We start from the raw sequence: 17,235 nt of genomic DNA on the forward strand, positions 1-17,235 counted from the left end.
TGGGGAAAGATCTGTATCAGCTCTTATTTCATACCCTTCCTCAAGTTCATTCATTCATCATCATCGTTTAACGTCCACTTTCCATGCTAGCATGAGTTGGACGATTTTGACTGAGGGCTTACGAACCAGATGGCTGCACCAGGCTCCAATCTTGATTCGGCAGAGTTTCTACAGCTGGATGTCCTTCCTAATGCCAACCACTCCGAGAGTGTAGTGGGTGCATTTTACATGCCACCGGCACGGGGGCCAGTCAGGCGGTACTGGCAATGACCTTGCTCAAATCTTTTTATACATGCCACTGGCACAGGTACCAGTAAGGCAACGTTGGTAACAATCACGCTCGAATGGTGCCCTTTTATGTGCCACTGGCATGGAAGCCAGTTCACGCTCGGAAGGTGCTCTTGGCACCCTACTAGCACGAGGCTTAAGTGCCAGTAAGGTGACACTGGTAACGATCACAGTCGAATGGTGCCTTTTACATGCCACTGGCACAGAAGCTGGTTAGCCACTCTGTCAAATGATCACACTCGTATGGTACTCTTTGCACCCTGCTAGCACGGATGCCAGTCATCGAATTTGATTTTGATTTCACTTGCCTCAACAGGTCTTCGCAAGCAGAGTTTAGTGACCATCAATAGATTTCACCAATGCTCCTTGGGGAAAGATCTCTATCAGTTCTTATTTCATACCCTTCCTCAAGTTCATTAGCTATCCTAATTATGTTGTTGGTTTCATGGGGCAAGATAGTTACTGGTATCTTTCATATGCTGCAGATGTATCAGTGTCATGATCCATGCTTCATCATCATCATCATTGTTTAATGTCCGCTTTCCATGTTAGCATGGGTTGGACGGTTCAACCGAGGTCTGGGAAGCCAGGAGGCTGCACCAGTCTGATCTGGCAGTGTTTCTACAGCTTGATGCCCTTCCTAACGCCAACCACTCCGTGAGTGTAGTAGGTGCTTTTTACGTGCCAGGGGAGGCTGGCAGCGGCTACGATCAGTTGGTGCTTTTTACGTGTCACCGGCACGGAAACCAGTCAAGGCGGCGCTGGCATCGGCCATGTTTGGATGGTGCTTTTTACGTGCTACCGGCACAGCAATCACAATTCTAAATCTATGGTTATAGGATATTATGGAGACTTTCAAATTATCATCTGTTTTCTGAGAGTTACTTTTTTGAAACTCTTTTTTAACAACATAATTAGCATTATTTTTTATGTAGTTTTTAATTAAATAAGTCTAAGCTATTTTCAATGTTTTCTTCCTACAATACACATGCTTTTATCCCACAAATCACTGGGATTTGCATCTACATAGCATGGACTGCTGAACACAGTTTATGAAAATGAGACTACCATGCACACATAAAACAAAAAAAAAAGTTAAAATATCTTCCTAGTGTATAATGGTAGCAAGTTCTACATCGTCTGAAAAACTCATTAGTTGAACCATTAGTCCTCTTGCATTCTGAAAGTATTGTCAACTCTTTTACATCATTAACTCTCGAAAGAAAAAATGGGATCTTTTCACTTTGACCGGCAGATTTTTAAAAATTGTATTCACCTCAATAGACGTCATTGATTGATTGAAATTGCCGAAATGCAAGAAATTTAACAACAAATAGCTCACAAACTACAGAATTTTCTCAAGAAAGCCAAGAGAGAAAGATCTTTTATGTAACACATTCTACTAGTATACGAAGTTTTAAAATGTTTAGTTACAAAGAAATTATTTTAAAAACCTGCCGGTCATAGTGAAAAGATCCAAAAAATGTTTTGCTTTTTTTTTGTGTGTGTGTTACTTCCTTTTCTAACCAAAATTGAGATTTTTATTGCACCCTGTTTTCTTAGTCAAAACAACGTTATTTTTGTCTGACATTCTTTTCCTATCACTTTATTTGCGTCATCGCTAAATAATACTTTCATTTTAATTGCGCTAAAGTGAAGATGGCGTGTGCATCTCGTGATCTTACGTTGCCTATTTTCAAATTTCTATGTAGAGAAGGATCCAACGGCCAGAACATACATTGTATTGTTGATAAATTATCTCACAGCAGCAACGATCTGCATTTGAATTTATCACACGTCAAGCATGTAATTAATACTTCAGATCGCTTCCACCAACAGGGCAATATTATTTACCCTAAAACTTCTCTGCAAATTTGTGGCCGCCCAGAAACCCACGATAACAATTGTACATCATTGCACCTTTGTAAGTTTTATCTGTTAAGTAATAACTGCAAGCGCAGTAAGGATTGTATATTTGGTCACAACTTTGAGAGCCAACATAACAGGAAAATATTAAAAGAACATGGACTTAGTAAATTAAGTCTTGAGGAAGTACGAGGTTTATTACAAATTCGCTGTAATCGTACATCGGAAACCACACCTATGTTGTGTAATTATCACAACAATGATGATGGATGTCGAAAATCTGTGGACTGTCACTGCATTCACATTTGTAAAAAGTTTGTAGATTTCAAGTGTCGAGGGAGAAATTGTAATAAAAATCACGATATTGACGAACAAGTGACGACCGTTTTGGAGAAATTTGGATTCGATACAAATTTAGAGGATGAATCAATAATTGATTTGATAAGAAATGTCACCGAATTGAAATTTGAAGTACAAGCCCCGTCTTCTGTGCCATCAAAGTCCAAGCCTAAACCCAAAACGTCTGAATTTTGTCGTTACTTCTTAAAGGGGAACTGTTCACGTCCAAATTGTAAGTTTATTCACTCTAAACATCCTTATATGTGGTGCTACTATGTAAAACAATGGCTTAACTTCCCAGAAGTGGTCAACGAACAAATAGAGAAGCAATACGCTGACCCGAACATAAAGACCGCCACTTTGAATCCGCAATACAAGTTTGTATACATTTACTTTCTTTTCTAGTTCACCACTTCAAAATTAACCCTATACAACAGTATCAGAAATTAGGGTCAAACTAAAGCGTTTGACCCGAGCCGGAAAAAAAAATAGTGTAATATATGTAAAAAAAAAAATGCGCACTCGCGAAAGGGGGTGGTGGGGGAGAGGCCCCGGAAAATCCACATCTTCAGTCCATGGCCTTTAAACTATAGTGTTTGACCCGGGCCGGAAAAAAATTAAAAAATAGTGTAATTGGTGTAAAACTAGATGTGTAATCTACGTTTGTGAAGCTTTAAAATATTTGTTTTGAAGACAATCGACAATTTTAACAGCATATCATTGATTACTGTGTGAAAATTTGATCTTTTTTCATGAATCCGCTCTGTAATTCAGTGTGGTAGCATGCGTTTGTGTTTGAGAATGTCTTTCTGAGACACACGTTTGTGTCTAAATATTTTCTGTCTTTGGAAATTTGGATCTTTTCGAGGGTTTTTATGCCGAAAACGGGTGGTGTACGTATTCATTACTTCCGCCTCATGTTGCATATATCTTTAGCATATCTGATATCCTCACTGTTTGAAAGACACAATAAGAATGTTTTCGTTTGAGATTACAACCATTTTTGGCTAGTTTCACCCTGTTGTGTCCACTATTCTGATTGGTTGGCTTTACACAGTGACGCGAAGTAAGTAGAGAGATAAACCATGCCAAATGCCAACCAATCAGAGTAGTGGACATAACAGGGTGAAACTAGCCAAAGATCGTTGTAATCTCAAACGAGATCATTCTTATTGTGTCTCTCAAACAGTGAGGATATCAGACATGCTACACATCAAACCCTAGTTATCGACCTGTTGAATAAACTAGTGTTGTTTGAAAGAAAACCCAGAACCAATTAAGATGCCGTCGTTCAACCTGGTAGATTATACCAGTTAAAAGCCCGCCAAAGCGTCTTCAAAGCATGCCTCTTCCGTCCTAATCGTTTACGAAAACAGGCGGACTTCTAGTTTAAGTATGAATCTTCATTACGATTATAAAATCACAGCATAGAACAATACAGGACATACAAAAAACAGTTAAGTGGTTCGTTTAAAAATTTTCAAAATATATGAATTATGCATTATAAACAAAACTTGATTTAAATTGTCCTTTACATTAACTAAATTTATTTACATTAAGTTACATTGAAAATTACAGATATATTTTTTTTACTCCAGCAGCGTATAAGGCCCCGCAGCTTTCCTTGATCAAACTGGGTTTCTGACACCCACCTTTTTCGCTACTTCTTCCATCTTTTTTCATACACTCCTCGTGGTAAGGTCTTCTTTTCCAGCCCCATCTTGCTCTTTAGATGATATCTGAAGTAAGCGAGCAAGCCGAGGCCTGAGACAAAAGATCCTGTTGCGGCTCCTTCCATTCTTGTATGCCACACGCATTCTTTCACTTCTGCTACCGTGCAGTAAAAACATGCCTCATCTTCCTTCGAGAATCCAGTTGGCGGTATCATCTTAATCATAGACTCAGCCGACAGCTGTACTCGTCCCAGATGCGATAACACGTGTTCTGCGTAACTTATCAAGCCTGACGGCTGCCGACAATGTAAGAAAAGCGTGCTGGACGGTTTCATCGTCCAGCCCGCATCTTGGACATATCGGTGGCACTGACATGCCATGCCGTGATAACTTCTCGCGAACAGGTAAAGCATTCCTATAACACTGCCAGGTCAGGGATCTTTGGAAATTACCCAAATACCCCGTCCTGAAAGTCTTTTTAAACAGGTTAGTAAGCTGGTTTTCGTTGAACCTCCACCCGTCATAACTTTGGCTAGCCTTCGTTTTGAGTCAGAGTTGTCAATGATCTCTATCAGCTGTTAAGGTATGGCGTTGGGTAAATTCTTTATTTATTTTTGAGTAAGAAATCTTTATTTGTTTTTGAACTGGAATTGTGCATTTCGTTTGATGTCAGCATAAAGTGAAAGTGAGAGAAAATGACGGGGAAAAGTCTGTATATGTTGATGGTGGAGTGCGAAATAGAAAGTGTGTGTGTGTGTGTGAGAGAGAGAGAGAAGGTATTTGTGTGTGTGAGGGAGAGAGAGAGAAGGTATGTGTGTGTGTATGTAAGACAGAGCGAGAGAGAGAAGGTATGTGTTGATGTGTGTGTGAGGGAGGGAGAGAGTGAAGGTATGTGTTTGTGTGTGAGGGAGAGAGTGACAGCGTACATTTTAAAATTTTATTTTTCCTCGCATCTTTTTTGAGAGAGTGATTGATTGAGAAAGAGAGAGAGAGTGATTAAATGAGAAAGAGAGAGAGGGTGTGATGTCTCTCTCTCAGTCAAACACACACTAAAAAAAAAGAAGCGAGAAAAAGTAAATAAATAAAATTTACGCTATCTTTCTCTCTCTCAGTCATCATCATCGTTTAGCGTCCGCTTTCCATGCTAGCATGGGTTAAAAAAATCTACTCACTGGAATTCATACAATTATGAAGAAAAAAAAAGTGTGTGATTTAAGGTCTATTGAGCTGTTATTTTTAAGTACATCCACGACCACCTGACACCTTCCGCGTTTCTTTGTTACACGTATTGATGTGTTTCAATATTTTTCTCCCCATAAACACATTTAACGGTCCATTGCTGAGATTTAAACCAAAAATTCGGACTGTCAGTATTTTAAACTGATTTTAAAAAAAGAAATCGAAATCGATCAAAAAGTCATTGGAAATTGCAGTTGTAATACCAGTGCCGGTGGCATGTAAAAGCACCATCCGAACGTGGCCGTTGCCAGCGCCACCTCGACAGGCCTCCGTGCCGGTGGCACGTAAAAAGCACCAACCAATTGTGGCCGTTGCCAGCCCCGCCTGGCACCTGTGCCAGTGGCACGTAAAAAGCACCCACTACACTCACGGAGTGGTTGGCGTTAGGAAGGGCATCCAGCTGTAGAAACTCTGCCAGATCAGACTGGAGCCTGGTGCAGCCTTCTGGCTTCCCAGACCCCGGTCGAACCGTCCAACCCATACTAGTATGGAAAACGGACGTTTAAACGATGATGATGATGATAATGGGGTCGGTTTCAAACTACCTATCCGCTGTATTTTCCCCTATTCAGTGAGGGGTGGGTACAAAGCTAGGTTGATGCTCATGCCATGAGAGCTTTTCACCAACTTACCTTCTGAGACTCCAAAGGTCATCCTCAAACTAGATATCAGGAATGCCTTCAATTCCATCAGTCAGAATGTCATCCTTCATGTAGTAAAGGAGAATGCTCCACAGTTCCTTCCACTTTGCTTGGCAAGCCTATCAGGGAACCCTCCTACACTCCTTTATTGACCATCTCATCCTCTGGAGTCCAACCGAGTGACCTGCTCTATTTATACTGAGTATTGATGATGCTACCAAGAGGGAAGCTGACCTGGACTTGAAGGTCTGGTATCTCGAAGATGCTTGCTTGGGGGTGGGGCTCTTGATGAGACCCTTGTAACTGTAAGGACCATGATTGAGGAACTCGGTCATATGGGCCTTAATGTCAACAGTACCAAATGCAAGCTCTGGCCCAACATTTTACTTTACCCACTACATGTACCAATCATTTGTTTAGCTCACTACAGGGCACAATTATTTATTTAGCCCATTACAATACCCAATAATTTACTTTGGCCTCTATCATGTTCCCTCCCTCATCAACATGGTGCTCCCTTGGATCCCAAATGATTGATTGAACTTTTGAGTCCATCTTTTGGTCAAAGATAGCTAGCCTTGAGCAATTGAGACCCACCAAGATTGTTTTAGCGGCTAACCGGCTTCCATGCCAGTGGCACAAAGAAGGGCACCATTTGAGCATGATCTTTACCAGCATTGCCTTACTGGCATGTGTAAAAAGATTCAAGCGAGGTTATTGCCAGTACCGCCTGACTGGCCCTGTACCAGTGGCACATAAAAAGCACCCACTACACTCTCGGAGTGGTTGGCGTTAGGAAGGGCATCCAGCTGTAGAAACTCTGCCAGATCAAGGTTGGAGCCTGGTGCAGTCATCTGGTTCGCCAGTCCTCAGTCAAAATCGTCCAACCCATGCTAGCATGGAAAGCAGACGTTAAATGATGATGATGATGAATTACTTGTCTATTCATGAGTTTTTCTGTATTTTCTGAGAGTTTCTCTTAAAGATTCTCATCATCTCTCCAATGCTTTGACAACCTAATCTTCAGGGAACTTGAGTGCTTGGTCAATCTCACACTCTATCCAGAGTCCTGTGACTAGGCAGCTTTGCCCACACAGTTTGTGGGGTCTAACTTTGCTTCAGTGCTTGTTTCTATCTCTCCTCTGGGCATTATTGTTGACAGCGATTTGCGTTGGACAAGACACATTACTAAAATCGCCAAGAAGGCTGAGGGTGTCTTGGCATCACCCACCAAGTCCTTTGTAAGCCGCTCTCCGACTATCTATCTGCGGCTTTATATAGCTATGGTGTGGCATCACCGGTCTGGAACCCCTATCTTGCCCAGGATATTAATCGTCTGAAAGCCGTTCAGCGACGTGCAACCATAAAATTATTAACCATCTTACAAACAATAACTCTGAGCACCTTTTCAAACTCCATCTGTCTAACACCCGTTGACATGTTTACAAAGTCAGAAAACAGCATAGCTCCCATGACTTTCGGAAACATGTTTTCACACTAAGAGTTGCTGAAGCATGGAACAAACTGCCGGCATCAGTTGGTAGTTGTCGGAGCACTGCATCCTTCAAAACTTCCATGCTTTCTGAGATTCACCAACACTACACCTGATTTTCTCCCCTCCATACACACGCAAGCATGTATCTGACTCATACACTGTTCTCTTTCCAGACATTTGTACACTACTGCATATGCTTTATACGCACTTTTGACAAGTTGTGGTGCACCTGAGCACTGTATACAATAAAATTTCATTATTATTATTTTTATTATAATGCTTTCTGATTAAGGCACAAGGCCAGCAATTTTGAAAGGAGAGGGAATAGTCAATACCATTGACTCCAATACATCAGTGATACTTTTATTTTATCAACTTTGGAAGGATGAACGGCAAAGTTGACTACAGTGGAGTACAGCCTCAGAATGTAAAGAGCCAGAACAAACATTACAAGACATTTCCTTTGACTCTCTGATTCCACCAATCCTGAACAGTAATGATAATATTCAATGTTTCCTTGCATGATCACACTATTTAGAAGGGTCTAAAATGTTTTGGTACAACCCTTTTGATACTACCATTTGACTTATTTGTCAACAAACGTTTCTCTGACTCTCTCTACCTTCATTCCTCAAAATCTCTCTCTCACTCTGTTTATAATTGCGAGCAACGAGTTATGTTAGTATGTATGTATAATGTCTCTCTTTGTGTATATTTCTGCATACACATGCCTCTAGCATCAAAATATACAGTCGCCAAAAGCAGCTGAACATCTATTCACCCATGCCAAATCAGCAGCATCCAAACAGCTATACCTACATGTCTCATTCTATATGCAGAATGGATATCTTTCTTTCATGGTGGCGAGCTGGCAGAAACGTTAGCACGCTGAGCGAAATGCGTAGCCGTATTTCGTCTGCTGCTACGTTCTGAGTTCAAATTCCCCCAAGGTCGACTATGCCTTTCATCCTTTCGGAGTCAATTAAATAAGTACCAGTTATGCACTGGGGTTGATATAATCGACTTAATCCATTTGTCCTTGTTTGTCCTCTCTGTGTTTAGCCCCTTGTGGGTAGTAAAGAGATAATTATTTCATCTGCTGTTATGTTCTGAGTTCAAATTCCACAAGGTCGACTTTCCCTTCCATCCTTTCAGGGTCGATTAAATAAGTACCAGTTACGCACTGGGGTCGATATAATCGACTTAATCCGTTTGTTTGTCCTCTCTGTATTTAGCCCCTTGTGGGTAGTAAAGAAATCGGATATCTTTCTTTCATGACATCAGTAATATTAAAAGGTATACCTCAAGAAGTGTTATTTGCATAGTCAGGAATTCACTCCGACTTTCATGAATGTTGGCTAACCTTCCATGCTATCATCATCATCATCGTCGTTTAATGTCCGTTTTCCGTGCTAGCATGGGTTGGACGGTTCGACTGGAGTCTGGGAAGCCAGAAGGCTGCACCAGGCTCCAGTCTGATCTACACCTGGATGCCCTTCCTAACGCCAACCACTCCGTGAGTGTAGTGGGTGCTTTTTACGTGCCAGGCGACGCTGGTGTCACCAGCACAGAAGCCAGTCAAGGCCGCGCTGGCATCGGCCATATTCGGATGGTGCTTTTTACGTGCAGCTGGCACAGGGATCACAACAACAATTTCCATTGATTTTTGATGTTGATGTACTTGACTCAATAGGTCTCCTCAAGCACAGGGTCGAAACGGTGTTTCTTTACTTGCCACCTGCACAGGAGTCAGTCCAGCGGCACTGGCATCGGCCAGGTGCCAGTCATAGGTTTTGGTTCAATTTCGATTTCGATTTCACTTGCCCCAACAGGTCTTTGCAAAGCTGCAAATTCACTAATACCACGTGAGTAAAATTGATAGACAGAAACTAGAGAAGCCAGTGTGTGTGTGTATGTTTGATTTCTCCTTGTCTTTATGTTTCTGTGCCTGCAAATATAACAACCTTGCTCTCAAATACAAATATTCTCATGTGCTTACAGTCAACCACAAAAGCATGTCTGTGCTTCTTGATATGTCCTGACATGTTATACTAGCTTTGTAGTATAACATGTCATTTTCAAGATTTTCTAACTAGAAAGGGTATGGCCTGGTCAGCCTGTAATGATATGCATAATATCTGGTCATCAAATCTAAGTAGAGATTTCGAACTTAAAATCTTCAAAGCCACAGTTGAACCAATTCTACTAGATGGCTCAGAAACCTGGACGTTATCAAAGAAGCTTAAGAGGCAGTTGGATGGAACTTACACTCGCCTCCTTATGAGAGCTGAAAATCTCTCGTTGAAGCGTCATCCAACCAAAGTACAAAATATATGGGAAATTACCACCTGTATCATCTCTTGTTAAAGGTAGAAGAGTCCAGTTTGCTGGACATTGTTGTAGAGCTGAAAACGAGGTAATTTCTACTCTTCTTCTCTGGAAACCATCTGCTCGCGATACCAGAGGGCGCACACTCTCCTACCCTGATGTAATCTCCAGGGATACAGGCATCCAGCAATAGGACCTCCGTAATGCTATGATGGACTGTGAGGTCTGACATAACATAGTAAATTCCATTGTCGCGACCATGGTTGTACAATAATGATGACTACCTTTTTAAACAGAGACTCATATCTATGTCTGGGCTGTTTCTTTGTTCAATAGATAAGAGTATTATTATCTTCCTTGAAAACAGGTGAATGTTTGGTGACAGGAAAAACATTCAGCTTTAGAAAATCTCAATGAATTCCATGTGATCCATGCAAGCATGGAAAAAATGGATCTTAAAATGATGTCAATGATATCAATAATATATATTCTATTAATAGCAGGGTTCCATTGAAGCTTGCTGGCTATTTTAATTATTTCTTTGCATGAATGGAGTTTGTTGAGTTTAGGAACCTATTTATGATGTTAGGTTTTGATAAATCTATTGTGTTTCAAAAGCCTTTGGCAGAGACTGGTTTATAAGATTTGTTAAAATTTAAAATTTGATTTTGTCAACCATACTACTACATATTTTATATAGTGTCAACTATGGTCTAAAATAGTGTTCTGTTTTTCTTTTTGTAGTGATATATCTGAGGTTGATTTTGAGAAAATGCTTGCTTCCAATCTTGATGGTGAACCCTTGAAGATAGAGAGAAAGCAAGCATCTCCCAACATGAATTGGGTATGGTACTGGAGAGCTGAGCCTGAAACTTGGAGTGAAATGAGTAAATCAGTAAATAATATTTTTATATTTAACAGAACCATGGTAGGTTAGAGGAATCAGTATAGCATTGACTATATTATGGAATTTCGTTGTTTCTTTTAACTTCAAATTGTTTGTGGCAAGTACTGGTGGTAAGAAATTGATGTCGATGTAACCAACTATTCCTTGAAGGTAATGTTCAAGTGTAGCCACAATGCAATTAGTAAATGGATAAGAGAATTTTATAATGTAACTAGCACTATGACTCGGCAACGCCAGGTCATAGTGCTAGTGCATGCATATACAGCTGTGTGCACATACACTCGAGTACTGTCCAAATCTCTGACCAATCACATACAGCTAGCTGGCATTCAATTGGTGTCTCAAGTTTCGGGCATTTTGATTGGGTTTTGGATAGAAAATTCACAAAAAAGTCACTTCTATTGATTTTCTAATGGCTTTGTGGAGTGACTGGGGAAATGTAAAGATGTGCACAACCACCCTTGGACGGTTTTGAATGACCATAGAAAGTGCGAGCCCTCTAACTGAAAAATTGTGGATTTGTATAAAGGACACACTTACAGACAGACATTTTGCCGTTTATATATATAGAGATATCACTCTATTCCTCTTTCTTATCAATGTTTATCAATATCTATAAATCTGAAATGCAAAGAGTTTGTCTGGTTTTGGCATTGGAACGGGTTAAAGGGCACCAGACTCCGTCGGATTCGCTCCGAAATTTACAGGGACATGTAAAATGAGGTGAGGATATGAGTGGGCTAGGTTAGAAATCCCTATCTCAAAAGCTGTGATTACTAGGGCAAAAAATCCACACTTTGACAAGTCTTTTTTCGTTACTCTCATTCTCTTATCTGCCTGTCTTCCTCCAGCTCTCTCTCTCTCTTTCCTCCCCTCCCTTCACTTTCTCTCTATAACGACGTGTGACATCAACTATCTTTCTCCCGCCGCCTTTGCCAGCGCTCTCACTCTTTCTCTCAGATTCCCCCTCTCTCTCTCTCTACGTCTGTCTGCATTCATAGAGAGAATTATTATCGCAACCACCACACAATCATGAGAACAAATATTATGAATCAGATATTTATTGGGTTAATTTATATATGTGTGTATGTGTAAGGAGAAGAAGGGTCTGGATGCTTAAAGATCCTGCGAATGGACAGAGATTTAGAGACATATTACTTGAAGCCTTTGATGAAATAGAAGGGGATATAGCTTCACATGGGGTAGAAGAAAACTGGAGGTTTTTAAGAGACAACCTGCTGAGAGCCACTGACCAGATCTGTGGTTGGTGCAAAGTCACCTCAAGACCCAAAATAACGTGGTGGTGGAACAATATTGTTGACAGGGCTATTAGACAAAAGAAACTGGCTTGGAAGAACGATGGTAGCAGGGAAGTGTATCAGACTGCCAGAAGGGAAGCTAGGAGGCAGGTGTGTTTAGCCAGAGGGGAAGCAAATGAGAAAAAATTTGCCAATGTTCTGCACCGTGAGGACAAAAGACTTGAGGTATTTTGTGTTGCAAGACAGTGTGTGAGAGAGAACCGTGATGTGGTAGGAGAGAAATGTGTTTGCATGGATGATGGTTCACTTGCGCTAAATGAGGATGCAAAGAGAGAGGTCTGGAGACACCACTATTAAATGTTGCTGAATAAAGAAAATGAAAGGGAGAAAGAGAGTCTGCCGAATGTCGACCCAACAGAGGGACCAGCTATCCAAGTTGACAGTACCTTGGTAGATAAGGCAATTAGAAGTATGAAGACAGGGAAAGCCACAGGCCCATCAGGAATTACTGCAGAGATGCTCAAAATATCTGGCAGTGTCAGTTATAGCCTAGTCACCCGTATAGTTAACCAGGTGATACACAAAGGAGTCATACCCAATGACTGGTGTAGCAGCATAATAGTCAACTGCTACAAAAGTAAAAGTGACGCTTTAGATACAAATAATTACAGAGGTATCAAGCTGTTGGATCAGGTAATGAAGGTTACGGAGAGGGTCATAGCCCAACTGATTAGAGTGAGAGTCAGCTTGGATGAGATGCAGTTTGGTTTCATGCCAGGGAAAAGTACCACTGATGCCATATTTCTGGTAAGACAGCTGCAGGAGAAATACCTAGCCAAAGATAAGCCCCTGTACTTGGCTTTCGTTGACATGGAGGAAGCCTTTGACAGGATCCCCCGATCCTTTATCTGGTGGTCAATGAGGAAACTAGGGATAGATGAATTGTTAGTGAGAGCTGTGCGAGCCATGTACAGGGACGCTGTAAGTAAGGTGAGGGTTGCCAACAAGTACAGTGAAGAATTCCGGGTAGAGGTAGGGGTCCACCAAGGTTCAATCCTCAGCCCTCTCCTATTTATCATAGTCCTCCAGGCAATAACGGAGGAATTCCAGACAGGATGCCCCTGGGAGCTCCTCTATGCTGATGACCTTGCTCTAATTGCTGAGTCACTATCAGAACTAGAGGAGAAGTTTCAGGTGTGGAAGCAAGGATTAGAATCGAAGGGCCTTAGAGTCAACCTAGCTAAAACCAAAGTCCTAATAAGTAGGAAGGCAGGCAAACCATATATAATAACAACAACAAGAGCACTCAGAGAGCACAAACCTCCACCAAGGCAACACCCATGTCTTCTCAACGATTAGCCAGAGATGTTTTTTAAAATGAGAATATCTGAAATAAGTAAACTGCTCTCATAAATGAGAATACTAAAAATGAACCCGACCGCTATCAAAATTTAAATATAAACCATGAAAAATAATCCAGAATCCTTGTCCAGAAGCGGATTGATCCCAAAATCTAACCAGTTTGTGCCAGTCATGAGGCCAAACATCTCTGAAAGTTTCATCTGAATCCATCCAGCAGTTCTTGAGATATGTTGTCGACTGAGAAACAAACAAACACCACTGGAAAACAATACCTGCCCCTTTGCTAAGGTGGAAGTAATAATGTCTCAATAGGGTTCTTGAAGTATGATCAATAAACAAGTGTCACCTTAGTCTGCAAGCTGTGGGCAGCTGGCACTTTCCATCATCATCATTGTTTAACGTCCGCTTTCCATACTAGCATGGGTTGGACGATTTTGACTGAGGGCTGGCAAACCAGACGGCCGCACCAGGCTCCAGTCTTGATCTGGCAGTGTTTCTACTGCTGGATGCCCTTCCTAATGCCAACCACTTTGAGAGTGTAGTGTGTGCTTTTACGTGCCACCGCAACAGGGGCCAGTCAGGCGGTACTGGCAATGACCTCGTTTGAATCTTTTTACACATGCCAACGGCACAGATGCCAGTAAGGCGACGTTGGTAACGATCACGCTCAAATGATGCCCTTTTTCCGTGCCACCGGCACGGGGGCCAGTCAAGCGGTACTGGTAATGACCTCGCTCGAATCTTTTTACACATGTCACTGGCACAGGTGCTAGTAAGGCGACGTTGGTAACGATCACTCTCGAATGGTGCCCTTTTACGTGCCACGGCACAGTGGCCAGTCAGGAGGTACTAGCAATGACCTTGCTCGAATCTTTTTACACATGCCACCGGCACAGGTGCCAGTAAGGCGACATGGTTTCAAATTTTTGCACTAGGCCAGCAATTTTGGTGGTGGTTGTAAAGGCAATTCCATCAACCTCAGTGCTCAACTGATACTTATTTTATCAACTCTGAAAGGATGAAAGGCAAAGTTACCTCAGTGGAATTTGAACTGAAAACAAAATCAGAAGAAATACCTCTAAGCATTTTGCCCAGCATGCTAACAGTTTTGCCAACTTGTCACCTTCATCATCATCATCATCATTGTTTAATGTCCGTTTTCCATGCTAGCATGGGTTGGATGGTTCAACCGGGGTCTGGGAAGCCAGGAGGCTGCACCAGGCTCCAGCCTGATCTGGCAGTGTTTCTACAGCTGGATGCCCTTCCTATTGCCAACCACTCTGTGAGTGTAGTGGGTGCTTTTTATGTGCCACCGGTACAGGTGCCAAGGGAGGCTGGCAGCGGCCACGATCTGTTGGTGCTTCTTACGTGCCACCAGCACAGAAGCCAGTCATGGCAGCGCTGGCATCAGCCACGTTCGGCTGGTGCCTTTTACGTGCCACCGGCACATGGATCACAACTGGAATTTGCATTTGATATTTATTTTGATGTTGATGTACTTGACTGAATAGGTCTCATTTTGTTTGCAGAAGATAATGGAGTGGGTTGCAATTTAAAAGAATTTTTGTAATATTTCTTCTCTATACTTTCAGGGAATTGAAGAGGGAAATGAATTCATTGAAAAGAACTTCCATTCAAAAATAGATTTGATGTTACATTTTAAAGATTCAAATACATATGCAAAACTAAATTTTGAAGAGATGGTAGTAGTTCATAAATCTATCGAGTATCCAGTTCGCCGCCGTCCAAAAAAAAAAGAGTAAAGTTTATCTCTAATGAATCCTTTTTTTTCTCAAGAGAATTTAATGATTTTTTTGTAGTTGTTTTAATTTATCAAAACTTTCTAAGGCAATTACTATTAATTTTTAACTTAACTTTGCAGTTGATTATACATTGGATTATTGAATAAATTTAATTGGAATAAAAGTGGAATATAATTAACATGCATGTAAATAGATTCAATATTGTTTATTGTTGTGGAAAACAACATTCTGAAGGTGTTAATGGTGCTTCTTATGTGCCACCAGCATGAATGCCAGTTAGGCGCTCTGGTAACGATCACGCTCGGATGGTCCTCTTAGTGCTCCACCAGCACGGATGCCAGTCATCAAATTTGATTTCGATTTCACTTGCCGCAACAAGTCTTCGCAAGCGGTGTCCAATGAAGGGAAGGTATGCATAAGTGGGCTGATTACACCCCTGGCATAGGCCACAAGGTTATGGTCTCACTTGGCTGCCAGGTCTTCACAAGCACAGCATATTTCCAAAAGTCTTGGTCGCTAGTTATTGCCTCAGTGAGGCCTAATGTTCGAAGGTCATATATATTTAGATATAAGTCTGTGTGGAAAGAGGTTGTAAAAGGTGGAAAACCGACAAAATTGTTAGCATGCTGGGCAAAATGCTTAGTGACTTTTTAACCGTCCTTACATTCTGAGTTCAAATACTGCCAAGGTTGATTTTCCCTTTCTTGTTTTTGAGGTCGATGAAATAAGTATCAGTTGAACACTGGGGTCAGTGTAATTGACTTATGCTTCCCTGAGCTTGCTGGCCTTGTGCCTAAAATCTGCAACCAATTTTAGCAGTATGAAACTTGTGTTGGCACCCGTGCTGGTGGCATGTGTAAAAAGATTCGAGCAAGGTCATTGCCAGTACCGCCTGACTGGCCTCGTGCCAGTGGCACGTAGAAAGCACCTACTACACTCTCGGAGTGGTTGGCGTTAGGAAGGGCGTCCAGCTGTAGAAACTCTGCCAAATCAAGATTGGTGCCTGGTGCAGCCATCTGGCTCACCAGCCCTCAGTCAAAATCGTCCAACCCATGCTAGTATGGAAAGCGGACGTTAAACGATGATGATGATGAAGTGTGCAAAAGCCAAGGATCATCTGCAGGAGACCAGGCCTCATTAATGTTTTGGTTACTTAAATGTACTGTCCATCTCTGTTTGGCTGTGATTCTGTGATGTATGAACCTGTTGTGAATCTCACTGTGACCTGCTCATAGCAGTACCTTCGTTCAGAACACAGAATTTCAGCATAAACTACAAGTACTTAGAAAACTAAGCCATACACAGTTACTGAATCTCGTCAGATTACACCAACATTTCAGTTATCCCTGTTACATTACCTGATGGATTCTCAAATCATCTGGGTACATGTTCAGTCCATTCTGGAATCCCATCCTGCAAAGACATTCACAAGTCTGATCTTGGAGACAATGCAATGTAAATCCATTCCACGATACACTAATAGTTGACATACCTTGAAATTTCTTCCTTATCTGGGGACAATATTATTAACCATCTTACAAACAATAATTCTGAGCACCCTTTCAAACTCCACCTGTCTAACACCCATGGACATGTTTACAAAGTCAGAAAACAGCACAGCTCCCATGACTTTTGGAAACATTTCATGCTAAGAGATACTGAAGCATGGAACAAACTGCCAACATCATTTAGTTGTCGGAGCACTGCATCCTTCAAAACTTCCATGCTTCCTGAGATTTGCCAACACTACGCCTGATTTTCTCCCCTCCATACACACGCAAGCATGTATCTCACTCATGCACTGTTCACTTTCCAGGCATTTGTACATTACTGCATATGCTTTATATGCACTTTTGACAAGTTGTGGTGTACCTGAACACTGTATACAATAATTTCTTTATTATTATATTATTATTTTAATATTTGAAAAGCTTGCAAGATGAAAGCATATTCTGAGCTGCTGCACTATCAGCTCACACCTGTATTAAAGTATCACCCTGTCCATAGTCAAAACTCACCCATGTTGTGGTTCTTTTAGCTTTCTCACAGCTGGTGCTACTATGGATAGCTTTCCT

At 41.4% G+C, this 17,235-nt stretch overlaps 1 protein-coding gene across 3 annotated transcripts; it reads left to right on the forward strand.

Moving 5' to 3' along the window:
* Nucleotides 1–1,804: 1,804 nt before the first annotated feature.
* Nucleotides 1,805–15,350, forward strand: LOC115218017 (zinc finger CCCH-type antiviral protein 1). 3 transcript variants are annotated; one of them, XM_036507784.1, is made up of 3 exons: nt 1,805–2,870; nt 10,614–10,797; nt 14,990–15,350. In XM_036507784.1, exons 1-3 carry the CDS (start codon nt 1,948–1,950, stop codon nt 15,158–15,160), a joined length of 1,278 nt encoding a protein of 425 aa, XP_036363677.1. In that variant the 5' UTR covers nt 1,805–1,947; the 3' UTR covers nt 15,161–15,350. The 3 variants fall into 3 exon arrangements, with proteins under 3 accessions (XP_036363677.1, XP_029643624.1, XP_029643622.1); XM_029787764.2 differs by having other exon boundaries at nt 1,808–2,870; nt 10,614–10,756; nt 14,990–15,133; XM_029787762.2 differs by having other exon boundaries at nt 1,809–2,870; nt 10,614–10,764.
* The last annotated feature ends 1,885 nt before the right edge of the window (nt 15,351–17,235 follow it).

Source organism: Octopus sinensis, linkage group LG12 (genome assembly GCF_006345805.1).
Source record: "Octopus sinensis linkage group LG12, ASM634580v1, whole genome shotgun sequence".
In the NCBI taxonomy this organism is placed as follows: Eukaryota; Metazoa; Mollusca; class Cephalopoda; order Octopoda; family Octopodidae; genus Octopus; species Octopus sinensis.